The sequence below is a fragment of the Lagopus leucura genome, unplaced genomic scaffold (assembly GCF_019238085.1).
Source record: "Lagopus leucura isolate 7727_CA_CO unplaced genomic scaffold, USGS_WTPT01 129-5_obj-0_obj, whole genome shotgun sequence".
Lineage (NCBI taxonomy): Eukaryota > Metazoa > Chordata > Aves > Galliformes > Phasianidae > Lagopus > Lagopus leucura.
In genome coordinates this window covers 4,103-17,838 of record NW_024965518.1, presented here as the reverse complement: position 1 = coordinate 17,838, position 13,736 = coordinate 4,103, and the positions used below count along the sequence as shown (strand labels likewise).

At 48.5% G+C, this 13,736-nt stretch overlaps 1 protein-coding gene across 2 annotated transcripts; it reads left to right on the top strand.

The window, feature by feature from the left end:
• Nucleotides 1-231: 231 nt before the first annotated feature.
• VEZF1 (vascular endothelial zinc finger 1) lies at nt 232-13,320 on the top strand. Of its 2 annotated transcripts, XM_042892629.1 has the most exons (7): nt 232-300; nt 4,565-5,262; nt 5,744-5,807; nt 6,771-6,954; nt 7,763-7,975; nt 10,093-10,137; nt 10,470-13,320. In XM_042892629.1, exons 1-7 carry the CDS (start codon nt 268-270, stop codon nt 10,895-10,897), a joined length of 1,665 nt encoding a protein of 554 aa, XP_042748563.1. In that variant the 5' UTR covers nt 232-267; the 3' UTR covers nt 10,898-13,320. The 2 variants fall into 2 exon arrangements, with proteins under 2 accessions (XP_042748563.1, XP_042748564.1); XM_042892630.1 differs by lacking the exon at nt 10,093-10,137.
• Nucleotides 13,321-13,736: the final 416 nt, after the last annotated feature.

Sequence of the window (13,736 nt, the reverse complement as noted above, 5' to 3'; positions counted from 1 at the left end):
CGGCGGGGGCGGCGCCGCGGAGCTCCGGGCCCGCACCGCCCCGCCGGGCCGCGCCGCCGCCGCCTCCCCCCTCTGGGCCGCAGTGGTGCAGCCCGGAGGTTAGCGGAAGCGGCCGCTCGGCGCTGCCATGTTGAGCCGCCGCCGCCGCCGCCGCTTTGTTGTCGGCTCCATGTAGCTGGGGCCCGGGGGAAGGAGGGAGGGGGGCGCCGCGCCGCCGGAGCCGCCGCCGGAGCCGCCGCCGCCCGCCGAGGCCGGGACGCCCCCGCCATGGAGGCCAACTGGACCGCGTTCCTCTTTCAGGTGAGGCCCCGCCGCGGCCGCCCGCGCCCCCCCCTCCTCCCTCCCTCCCCGCGGCCGCCGCGCTCCGCCAGGGCCCGGCTGTCACTCAGCGCCGCCGCCCGGCCCCCGCCCGCCTCCCCCGGCCCCGCGGCGCGGCGCGGCCCGCCGGCCTCCCTCCTTCCCTCCCTCCCTCCTCTTCTCTCCTCCGCTTTCCTCTCCTTTCCTCCTCCTCCTCTCTCCCTGTTACTTTTTCTCCGTCTTTATTTTTTTCCTTTTTTTTCCTCCCTTGTTGTGATTTTTTTTTTTTTCCGTGCGTGTGTGTGCGGGTGGGGGGAGCAGCCCCGCCGTTATCACGAGGATTATCCCCTTTCCCGCTGTTATTTTTGATCTTTATTCGAGTTTTTCCCCCCCCGCCGTTCCCCCCCGCTCCCCGCCAAAAGGACGCGCACGGCGCAGCCTCCGGCACTGCGGGGCCGTTAATCCCGCCGGCTCGGGCCGCGTGCCGCCTCCGAGGGCGCCGTGTCCGGGAGCAGCGCTGCCCTCCCGCCGCCGTCCGCCCCTCCCCGGCCGCGGTGCGGAGGGCGATGCGCGGCGCGGAGCCCCCAAGCCCCCGCCGGGCTTTGTCAGCTGCATCCCCGCACGCCGCGCCGTTGTTTTTCTCGCTCTTCGATAAGCGTAAAAGGTGATAAAGCGCATAACCGCGGCGGCGTTGCAAAAAGGGGAGTTAAATAAATCCGCGCGCATCATCGTCCTCGAGGTGAAGCGCTGCCGGGCCGCCGTGCTGCGGGAGACGAAGCGCCGCTCGCGGGCGGTGCGGGGCGGCCGCGGCTTCCCCAGGAGCGCCGGGCGCTGCCTCGGAGGTGTCCGCGCGGCCGCTCGCTGCCGTTTCTGGGGCGGCTGCTGTGATCCCGAGCGGCGGCGACGCGCTGTGATGTAGCGGAGGGTTTTGCTGCCGTAGGTAGGAGCCGGCAGTCCGCCTGCCCGGCGCGCCCGCTGATGGATGGCGTGGAAGCGTCCTCAGCCGACTTTGGCCTGGGAGTTTTCCTCCGATACTTTTATCTTCCCCCGGAATAATAAAGCTTTCCAACCTCCTAATAAATGCCGAATATCGTTTCTGGAGTCGTTTTGTTAAAGCCGGGGACTTGGGATGTGAGCATCCTAACGGGCCCCGCAAAGACGAGCATCGCAAAGTGCTCTTCTGCTTTCCGTTCTTCTGTCTGTCCTTAAGCATTTCTTCTTTCTGTTCTCCCCAACACGTTGGCTCAAATGAGTGACAGAAAGTACATTTTAACCCCCTCCTCCTATGGCTTAAATAACAAGTACAACGGAACAAACGTCCACAAGCTCTTTTTGGGGGCTTTTATTCAGGTGCTTTTCGGATTTCTAAGGGAAGGTTCCATGTAGGATGTAAGTTAGTTTACAGCTGTAAGTTGTAGCAAAATGTTTCTAGAGGAGGTTGCAGTGTGTCAGCAGGGCTGTGCTGGGGAGCGGCCGTTCCCAGTCCGAGCTGTGGCTGCTCTGGGCAGCCGTCACTGCCTGAAGCCATGGTTATGGTATGGAATGAGCCGTCCTTGTGATTTTGAAACCCACTCTGAGTATCAGCCTGGAAAGCGAAAGTTGTATCTGCTCCTGTTGGAGGACTCATCCATCAAACAGGGTATGCGAGATATGACTCACGCTAATTTGTTGCTCTCACATTAAGGCTTGAGCACAAAAATCTCTTCGCCTCTGGCACTGGAAGTTCGCAGTGCCACGTCTTGCGGCCCTCTGTCACAAGATTGTTTGTTTGCTGTCCCCCCAGAAAGGAGGATTTCCTGATAGAACGGGGCTGTTCTGCCCAGAGCTGTCCCAGGCAGTCGGAACAGCAGCGCTGAAAGTTTGGAATAGTGAAGAGCTGTGTGCCAGTGCAGCACAGCCGTGTGAGGGGCCTCTGTGCAGCAGGTGCTGTGTCCCTTTTCGAGCAGCAGGGCACAGGCTGCTCCTTTTAGGATGGCCCTAAGGGCGATCGAGGGGCAGTGCTGTGTAGGGCAGTGCTGTGTGCCGGGCTGCATGGAAAGAAGCACTGCTGCTCACCCGGCCGTCAGCCCTTACGTAAGCGGCGGCCCCGCAGCACGCAGCCTTATGAATATACATTGGTCTGTGGCCAGCAACTGTGTCCCTTTGGTGGGAAGGAGTGCCTCGGTGCCTCTGAGTGCTGATGATATTGTAAGGCTTAAAAATAACCATAAACTGCGCGAATTTGAACCCAGTCCAAAGGATTTGGGCTCCTATTATCCGATCTGCTAGCTCTGCCTTTGAAACCGTATCTCAGGAGCTATCCTTAGGTGCTCTTAAGTGTCTCCTGCTGCAGTTAACAACATTGTTGAATGCTTATTTAAAGTCGGCTGTAAAATGTGTCAGTTGGTTGTTTTTTTTCCCCAAATTAAAATTGTATTCGAGTATGCAGCTTGCTTAATATGGTGCTTTTGAAGCGTGTTGGTCCTATCTTTTTAAATGCAATGGAGGCGTCCCATCGCACAGCCATAGTGGAAGTTCCTGGCAGCCGCTCGGCTCGGGCAGGAGCTGTGAGGTGAGGAGGATGTGTGCGGTGTTGGTTTGGCAGCACGGCCACCGGGACAGCCCTGTGCTCTGCTCTGTGCTCATCCCTTCTGCACACAACCCTGCTGCTGCTGTTTGCAGTGCTGCAGCGGTGACATGCGGGCACCCGGTGCATCCCGCGCTCCTCACGGCCGCAGGGCTGTGCTGGCTCCTTCCTACAAATTTGCTCTCCTGTTATCACAGCAAACCTGCAAACTATTTTCCTGTCAGATAGGCTCGGAGTGTTACAGAGCACGTATTCCTTCCCACGTGGCTCGGTGTTTGTGTCCACTGATGGCTTTTATCCAAAGGCCGTCGGCCCCGCGCTGTGAGGTGTGAGTGGAGCAGGGAGCAGAGCAGGGGTGTGCGGGGCTGAGAGCTACTGCTGGGAAGTGCTGTTGCCTGCGAGGGGTTCCCCACGAGGGGCACGGCGTGCTTCTAAAAAAGCTGCCTTCTTGTGAGGGCACCATGAGTTTGAGCGTTAGCCAGGCTGTGCTTTGTAAAGCTGTCTGTCTGCCGCCGAACAGAAGCAGATGCATGGGGCCTGCAGTGTCCAGCTTTGAGTGGTGAGAGCACTGCATGTTGCTTTGGGGAGAAAGCTGTAGGGAAGGAGCCCCAGAGGGCTGTGGCACTGAGCTCACACCGAGTGTGAGTTCCCTAGGCTTGCCTTCACACCAGGCAAACTGCGCTAATGCCCAGGATGATCTGAAACTGCTCTGATCAGACCGAGATGCATCTTGAATACAGATGCGCTTAAACTGGCTTAAGGTGCTAGAGTGATTTATTTTAATGCTCCATTAGGCTGAATTGCTCTGTGTGGTTTCTAAACCACTTTAAGTTTGTATCTGCTCGGGCTTTGTCCCCATCTGACGGGCGAGATTTGATGTCAGTGTTTTCTGCCTTAGAATGAACAGCGCTCAGTGCCCAGGGGCTGCCGCTCGGCCAAGGGCCGCCTGCCATGGCACAGTGCCGGTGCCCCTCTGCCTTCCCAGGGCTTCTCCCAGCCCTTCTGTCTCCTCTCAGCCATTGGGCGTTGCTTTTGGTCAGCCTCGAACTCTTCCCCTGCCCGTGCTCTGTGCAGTCCCCGGTCCCTGGTAGTTCCCAGCTGTGCAGGGCGTCGGGCAGCGCGGGCGCTGCTGAGTGCAGCAGTGCAGCTCCGGGTTGGGTTGCCCTGGTTGCTCAGTGCTCCGCTGGTATGAACGCGTTGTTTGAACAGGATGGGTTATCGCAGCTCAGCTCCAGGCAGCTGCAGCCGAATCCCGGGCGTGCGGAGAGCTGGGTGTAAGTGGAAAGGTGGGGCGGGATTTTGCAACTGTGACGGAGTGCTCAGAAAGTCCTGCTGGGGCACCCGATACGATCGTTAGTAAAACGAGTTATCTGCTATGTAAAGATCAAGCGATACGGCAGTAAAAGATCTGACGGGCGCCTCGTTGTTTTCCATAAGAAATGTTGCCCTCTGGAAACTTAATAATGATTTGATTGCTATGGTGTGTGCCTCGCTGCACTTCCTCACCGCAGACTCCGCGCCGTGTGTGCATTTGAAGCGTGTGTGAGTTACCCTGTTTGAAACCAAACTTACGTAAGCTTCTCCAGTTGGCACTTCCACGGCCTTCGGTCTAACATTTGCTTCCCTGTAGTGTGTAAATGTTCTCACCGTGTCAAAGGGAGCATCCCTCCCAGGAACTGAAGTGTGACTGTTTGGTTTTAGGCACACGAAGCCTCCCATCACCAACAGCAGGCAGCGCAGAACAGCTTGTTGCCTCTCCTGAGCTCTGCAGTAGAGCCACCTGATCAGAAGCCGATTCTGCCCTTACCAATAACGCAGAAACCTCAGCCCGCACCAGAAACATTAAAGGATGCTATTGTTGGGATTAAAAAGGAAAAACCTAAAACCTCCTTTGTGTGCACTTACTGCAGCAAGGCTTTCAGGGACAGCTACCATTTGAGGCGCCACGAGTCCTGCCACACAGGGATAAAATTGGTGTCACGGCCAAAGAAAACTCCCACCACAATGGTGCCCCTAATCTCCACCATCGCCGGTGACAACAGCCGAAGCTCCTTGGTGTCCACCATCGCCGGCATCCTGTCCACGGTCACCACGTCTTCCTCCGCCACCAACCCCAGCAGCAGCGCCGGTGCCACGGCCATGGCAGTGACGCAGACGGTGAAGAAGCCCAGCAAGCCCGTCAAGAAGAACCACGCCTGCGAGATGTGCGGGAAGGCCTTCAGGGACGTGTACCACCTCAACCGGCACAAGCTGTCCCACTCGGACGAAAAACCCTTCGAATGTCCGATCTGCAATCAGCGCTTCAAAAGAAAGGATCGCATGACCTACCACGTGAGGTCTCACGAAGGTGGCATCACAAAACCGTACACCTGTGGTGTTTGTGGAAAAGGCTTCTCGAGGTACCATGTAGAAAATCCCAGGCGAGCTCAAGTATTGGCTTTTCATAACCAAGAGGGGTTAAGCTGTTGTAGCGAGGGGTGGGAAAGGGGCGAGGGGATAAAGAGCCGTGCTCAGCTCTGGGGCACAGGCGGGCAGCGAGCAGTCGATGTTTCGAAATGGTTTCCTCACCTTGGGTACGTCGGTGCTGCTGGTGCTCGCAGAGCCACGCTCAGCCGTCGGGCACAGCAGGCTGTCACCCTGCCCCTCAGCAAGGCCGCAGGGCTGTCGGTCTGTCACCTTTACACGAGGTGCTGCCCTTTCCAGGTGTGTAAGAAGAAGTAAGTTTCACACTGCAGGTTGGGGCTCCTCTGCGTTGCTCCATCTAGCAGTGTGTAGGCAGGGGGGTGTGGGCTGCAGAGGGCCGGCAGCGCGCTGTTCAGGTGTCATTGCTATGTGTTTGTAACAGTGCGCGTTTTCTTTTCTCTTTTTCTCTTTTTGCAGGCCTGATCATTTAAGCTGTCACGTTAAACATGTTCATTCAACAGAGAGACCCTTCAAATGCCAAGTAAGGGCTACCATTATTTGTTAAGAACAATATGTCGTTGTATAGTTAGAATCTCAGGGGAGTAATCGTTGCAGAACTGCATTTGCTCTTGGACTTTTCTGTGGAATGCAAGTTTGGGAATAAAGTCTCATCTGCACTACTTAGCAGCTGCGTGGCAGCAGTTTGAAAGGCTGCAGGGGCTGCTCCCGCAGGAAGATGAGAGGCTCCTTGCTTTGCTGCAGAACAACAGAGTTGTTTCATGGTGCGCTTAGCTTAGCAGGAGGATTGTAACGTCCTCAGCTCAGTGCTGGTTACTGCAGTCGTGTGTGTGATGTGTTTCTCAGTATATCCCTTCACAATGCATTGGGATAGTTGATTCTGGATGTGTTGTTTTGCTGGAACATGAAAGCACGTTGCCCTAAGTTGATGACTTAGCGTAAGAGAAATAACCTGAATACCTTTGAACAATTAACTGTTTTGCTTGGAATATATCTGCATGTTCCAACCTGTGTTTTAGTGACTCATCGTATGTATGAAAGTTTTGTGTAAAAAGAATGGCTTTAGAAAAAGGTTTTGTTTCCCTCTTCTGATTTGGTTGGAGACAGAAGTAATTGAACACTTCACCTTTGTGTAGTGGAATGGTATCAGGTACCAGCGGTGCCTGTGCTGGGTGGGTTTCTGTAAATCACCTCTAGCTTTGTTAGGGAAGGCAACCCACTACTTTAGGGCAGCTCAGATAGTGGAGAATGCAATTTCTGTCCTAGTCATCTCTGAAGCCAGCTTCCATGAAGCTCCTGGGTAACGCTGAGCTCGGCTCAGCAGTTTCATTTTGGTCTCTCTATAAGTGTAGGCAAAACTTGGGGTAGTCAGTATGCCTAAGACACCTCTGGCACCTGGAAAGTGGAATAGGTTTGCAGGGGGCATGCAATTCATACTGTAACCATACTGTCTGCACTTTGAGTCTAACTGTTGTCCTTCATATAGACGTGCACTGCTGCCTTTGCCACCAAAGACAGACTGCGGACACACATGGTGCGCCATGAAGGAAAGGTATCGTGTAATATCTGTGGTAAACTTCTGAGTGCAGCATATATCACCAGCCACTTAAAGACACACGGGCAGAGCCAAAGTATCAACTGTAATACCTGTAAACAAGGCATCAATAAAAGTAGGTGAACGTTTTAAAAGCATTTCTAATACCAATGTGTTTGCAAAGGGAATTGCCTTTGATTACATTAAAATGCAAGAGCATACCTGCCTCTGTGGGTATTCGCACCTATTAAAATAGATATTTCATAACAGGTTCTTCTGTAGCTCAAGAACTTGGCATATGTGGAATTGGTTTGCTGCTAGACTGGGCTGCTGGGAATGTCTAAAATGCCTGATTGTTGAGCTTGGAAATTTGAATGTGAGATATTTTTTGAGGTGTAGGGTTACAGCTCTGGCTTTGTAAGTCAGTGCGGCGGTGCTAAGCCAGTTCATCTGAGGCATTTACAGCAGTTGGTAGAGGTGGAAATGATGAGCTGTAATGTGGCCAGGGGGAAGTAATGTGCTGTTCTGTGATGCAAAGGTAAACTGAAAATTTGAAGTCATGCTTGGAAGAAAAAGTAAAAAGGCCTTTAGGAAAAAAAATGGAACTGAGGTTTAAAAGAAGTGGAATCTGCTAACCAGCTTTTGATTCTAGAGACTCGCTGTGGTCTTTTATTTCAGTCTTTGTAAAATACAAATAAAATAATGAGAAAGGAGGTTCGTTTTTGGCAGAGAAGGCAGATGTTCCTGATTTGCATTGTGTTTTAAACATTGGAAAAGTAGTTGTATAAAACACAGAATTAATTACATGGTTTTAAGCACCTCTGTGATTTTTTGCTCCTGGAATCCTGCGAGATTCCACTCTTTTTGGAGGAAGCCTTTGTCATCTCAGCAGAAAACAGAGTAAATTTTCAAGGTGAATTTGTGTTCTTACTTAATTGGCATAGCATGCATGAGTGAAGAGACCAGCAATCAGAAGCAGCAGCAGCAGCAGCAACAGCAGCAGCAGCAACAACAACAGCAACAACAGCAACAGCAGCAGCAGCAACAGCAACAACAGCAGCAGCAGCAGCAGCAGCAGCAGCATGTAACAAGTTGGCCTGGAAAGCAGGTAGAGACCTTGAGATTGTGGGAAGAGGCCGTCAAAGCAAGGAAGAAAGGTAAAATGGAACAAAACTTACTTGGTTTTATAAGATAATTGAGTTTATGGTTATATGGGGAGTTTAAGGAGTCAGAAAAGAGTGGTAGATAAAAATGTCATTCTCGGAAGCTAGAAGGTATAGCTGAAAATGAGCAGGAGGATATCATCACCAAAATTAAGCTCGTAAAGAATCTCTTTATTGCTTGCTTCCCCTTGGTCTCTGTGATTCAATGTGTGTGTGGCAGTCATCAATTATAAAGGGATGTTTGTATCTGCTCCAAGGCAAGAGTGTGTTTTTCCGCTTGCATGTGGTTTTGAGCTGTGTTTATGTATATTTACCAGTTGTTAACTTGTGTGCATATATATATTTATATGTATATATATACACACGTACAGCACCTCTGTCTTTGCATCATCAGCTTGCATCTGAATGCTTTCTGTGTTCCTTCCAGCCGTTCTCTCCTGACTTATGCAGTTCACTTTGTGATTGTATTGCATGAAGCTTTCTGAAACTTGTTGAACTTTACTCTTCCATCTCTTTTTTTTTTTAATTACAAAATTAACTTATATGTGAAAGTGCTTTTCATTATTGCTGGCAACCAGCTTACATGTGCCTGTCCTACTGTCACCAAAGTTGAATAGCTTCCTTTTGTTGGTCAGTGCGTCAGCTCTGTAGAGAATAGATTGCTTCAGCTTAGTGTCTTGTTTGGTGTACAATGGTTTAAAGCTTCCTGCTACTGCTAGCTCGTTCTTTTTGCATCAGTTTGCTTTCTCATGCCTGTCATTGACTCTTGTAGATTACATGTTTTAGAAGAAATTCTTGGTGACCACTAACTGCTTTTCACTGTCTGTTTTTAGTAATAAATGTTCTCAACTCACTTTTTTTCCCCCTTTTTCTCCTAATTTCCTTTCAGTTTTCCCTCTTTTCTAGGTCATATTTGTGTATTAGGCTGCTAGCTCCTTTCTCCTTCGCTGTTATTTCAATTGAATTGAATCCTGTGATTTAAAGTTTAGAAACAGCTTGTTTGTGTTAAAACGTAGCAATAGCAGACATTAAATATGATCAGGCCACCAGGTGGATAAAGCAAAGGGGTGCTGGATGTAGAAAATCTGAGTAACCTTTTTCTGCTTGTTCCTGTTTCCTGTTCCCCCCTTCTTATTGCCATTATGTGCACTGTAACAGAATCTGCTTTGGGACGGACTGGTGGGTGAGGGAGGGGGACGGGGAGAAATGCTGTGGAATGGATGATGGTCATTAATTAGCTGAACTGGGGAGGGGATGTGGGCGGGCTGTTGGCGTGTTACTGCGCGTGGAGGGCGAAGCTGGGCCAGCCGGTGCCATGCCTGTGTGCTGCTCTTCTCATGCCGGTTCTCCTGCGCTGGTGCCACCTGTCGTGTTGGCTCTACAATAGATGGGATCTTTTTAGTCTAGTACTATTTCATTTTCACAGTTTTTTTTTTTTTTACTCTTTCCCTTCCCTCCCACTCCTCCTAGATATGGACTTTGAAGAACCAACAGTAACCCTTGAATGGGGCTAATGTTGCTTTCAAAGTTAACTCTGTCTTGGTACATTTGTATTGCCCGAGTGGCAGCAGTGGACTCTTTGCTCCTGGCTTACCTCCTGACACGTGGGTGTAGACTGAGCTTGGTGTCCTGCCCTACAAATGTGGAATAAGACACGACTTAGACGTGCTGTAACCTTGACCTAGCATGTATTTTTGTCGGTTTCTCTAGCAGCCACCCCCTTCCTTCACCCACGGCCATCAGCCCGCTTCTGTTTTTGGAGCCTCCTCAGTGTGGGCAGCCGGCAGGTGGTGCTGATGCCCAGCGATCCCCGCGGCAGCCCGGCAGTGCCCAGCAGCGGGCACGGGCCCCTGGCTCTTCCTTGTCTGCCGCTTAATTCCTGCTTGCTGCAAAACCGAGTCACGCAGAGCTTGGCGCGGGGCGGTAGCTTTGTGTGAGAGGCGGTGGGGTCGGAGGCTGTCCGGACTGGGGAGCCTTGGAAGTCGCTCAGTAGGAGCGCCGCGATCGGTGGAACAGCCTGGTAGAAATGATTAAGTGTGAAGTGAGCAGGTAAATATTGCAATGAGCTGTGCTTATCAGTCCCTAATAACGACTTTTTAAAACCTTCACAGAATGTCAGTTCACCTTTGAGAAGGCTATAGAGTACGTACCATTCGGTATGTACACTCTCTCCTCTATTTATAATGTTCCTCTCGGGAGGATTTTTTGATTGTACGATGCTGTTTTTATGAACATCGAAACCCTCTTTAAAGACCTCGTTTGATTTCCCGGGAAAGAATGCTGAATTCAAATGAACTGCATGAGTTTGTATTTCTCGTAGGCTATCGAATGTTAACAGATTTAACTTAATAATAATTCCTAACAGAAAATGATTCCAGAATTTGTACTCTTGTACTTGTTTGATTTTTGTTTTTGTTTTTGTTTTTAGATCTCGTCCATGGTTTTTTATGTGTTAAAAACTTTTTGTCTTTTTATGTCTCATTTTTAGAAGCTGCTAACTTGTGCCAAACCTCCACTGCTGCTACTACGCCTGTGACTCTTACTACTCCATTCAATATAACGTCCTCTGTGGCTTCTGGGACTATCACAAACCCAGTCACAGTGGCAGCTGCAATGAGCATGAGAAGTCCAGTAAATGTATCAAGTGCAGTTAATATATCCAGTCCGATGAACCTAGGGCATCCTGTAACTATAACCAGTCCATTGTCCATGACATCTCCATTAACGCTCACCACACCAGTCAATCTTCCCACCCCAGTAACAGCTCCAGTGAATATAGCACACCCGGTCACTATCACGTCTCCCATGAACCTCCCCACACCGATGACGTTGGCTGGTCCCTTAAACATAGCGATGAGACCAGTAGAGAGCATGCCTTTCCTGCCCCAGGCCTTGCCCACGTCTCCTCCCTGGTAAAGAATTTCTCAACAGTATTAAAAGGATTAAAATGGAATCCTTACCAGCAGTTCTTTTTTGGGGTTTGTTTGCTTGTTTTGTTTTGGTTTTGTTTGTTTTTTTGTTTTCCTTCCCCCTCCCCCCCCTTTTTTTTAAGTTAATAATAAATCCAATCTAAGGCACCGCGGTGACGCACCATCAGAGAGCATAGTAGCATCTTCCCCTGTTGATTTGGCTCGTGTGGTTCAATCTTGAGTTTCACTGGAGCACTTCGTTTAACGTGAGTTTTACCTTTTAGCTGACTGATGACGAATTAGAGCAGATTCGTATTTGCCAGAGGTTTTCTGTTGTTGTTGTTGTTGTTTTTTCTTTAAGGAAGTCATTAAAAACCAGTTTTATGTTTTATCCCCCGAATAACTTAGAAAATTATTTTAATCTAAACACTAGCAAAGACCCCCTTTGTATCTTTAAGAGGGCAGATGGCTAAATGTAACTTGCCAGTCCTTAGGTCCGTTTTTTTGGGCTAGTGTAGAATCTTTGTCTGTGTTGATGGTTTTTTTTGTTTTGTTTTGTTTTCGTTTTTTTTTTTTTTTTAATGAGTAAATGAATTACAATGTTGTCATTTATTAAAAAAAAATGCATTTTGGATGAAATATGCATTTTACCTTTGGGAATATGATAATTTCAGGCAGCATTCCCTATGGGAAAGGTGATACCAGCTCTGATATGCAAAGCATATGATAACTTATCATTCTAACTTCAACATATAATAGGGATTGTGACCTGATATTTGGAGATGTAAATATTACCCAACATATTACCCTAAGGGAATATAGCATTGTAGTCAACATTTTTTAAAAAAACAAACTGTTATTGTTTGGCAAGAGACAGCCAAGGCTGACAGAAGAGGAGTCGCAATGTGTGTAAGCATGGTCTCTGAGCAGTCAGACCCCTATGGGACTCTTACCTAGGAGCAAAAGGAGTGCTTTGAAACTTAAGAAACATTGCTTTAAGCTGGAAGATTCTGGAGGCGCTGGGTGTGATTTTTATGCCCTCTGCCTCCCAATCAGAACCTGCTGGTGTTACAGCAGGGGACAGACGTGTTAGTTGTTCACTAGAAGTTTTGTCTTATATTAAATTGTATACAGTTTTTATTCTAACCACTAACTAGGTAGGATGCCCCTTCAGGACAAGCAGAGAGCGTCTTTTAATTTCTCCCCTATTTCTTAATCAAGTGTTGTGCAAATCTGTTCAACTTTGTAAATATTTGCAAACATCATCATTTTTACGTTATTCTTCTATTGTGTTAACACATTTCTATCAATTTGTGGGAGTTCTGGGGTGACGGCCCAAACCGTCTTGCCCAGAACTGCTCTACAAATGGTCACACATGTTTAAGCTACATGTGCTTTTTATTTCTTAACCTGTTTATCTGTACATAACGTAGAAAGCAAAATCTAGGGAAACAGATATACTTTTTAGACTATCATGTCACATATTCACATTTTTAAAACTTTGTTTAAAAAAAAAAACAACAAAAAAAAAAAAGAACCCACCCTAAAACCAAGACTCTACATTAAAAAAAAAATAATAATGAGTTGAGATGTTTTTATTTTAATGAAGCTGAAAGCTATGGAGATTAGCGTGTGCGCATTTTCACTGAGTGCTAGCAGGACTGACTAGTCACAATGGACTGCTTCCGTTCCTACCCTGCCGTGTCAGTACAAGCAGTGATTGCCAGACTTCTGGGTCAGGTGACAGGTATCTGTATCATTACGTGAAACTGTTCTAGGGGCTTGGACTACATAGTAAACAAAAACAACAAAAAAAAAAAATAGAGCTTAGTGTAAAATAATTTTATAAATGATCTTTTGTACTTTAGGACATCAAATTGTACAACTTTTGTATATATAAAAGCTTAGGAACTTTCTGTTTAGCAGAAAGGAAACACATTCCTACACTTTTAATGTATATGTTTGTTATAATGTCCATGTAAACATATGCCCTATGTTTGTGCCTTTTAATTAGTTTGTCTCAATAAACAAAAATGTAGAGAAGAATATGTAGCTATGACTTTGTTACCACTGTTCTTACTCCAGATGTATAGACGTCTTCGTTTTTGCACTGTGTAGAGCGTTGCGTGCAGACAGCTGCATGACTTGGGCTGATACGGCCAACATGAGGCATGTGAGTTGAATGCACCCCAGCAAAAAATCTTCCTCCCGTAGCGTAGAGCAGCCCGTGCTGACGGGCGTTGCATGTTGGGTTGTGTAGTGTCCAAGCCATCTCTGTTACCCACCTCAGTGATACCAACTTGCACCAGTTTTACGTAGTAGGTATGGCATTCTGGATCTGGGTAAACTGCAGAGATGACCCTTAGATGAAGTTTGGGTGTCCCTGAGCTTGAAAAACAAAAGCATTAAAAGCCAATGTGAAAATGTGTACGAGAAGTGGTTATCTATGAATTACTTACAATAAACAGGTGTGAGACTTAATTGTATGTTGTCAATTACTGTAGTATTGACAGGGGATCCATCGTCCCGCCAGCGTGCCCTGCTGGTGTTATTTTTGTCCCGGCAGAGTAGCAGTAGAATAAACACATTAAACACTGGCACGGAAATTTTTCAATGTACCAGAGACTTCCCTGACCACTCACCGTGGTGCTCTTAGCACTGGATAGGAAAAGGGCTGCTTCCTTTCTATTTTATGTTGGTTCTGCTCAAATGTACCTGGTTTATGTCCACAAAGCTGCATTAGCTAATTGTCAACCTGTTTCATTTGTACTTGGGTAAACATTTGCTTTGTACTGTGCATAAATGGTTCCGAGGTGTGCTCCTCAGCTGTCTCAACGCAGACATTA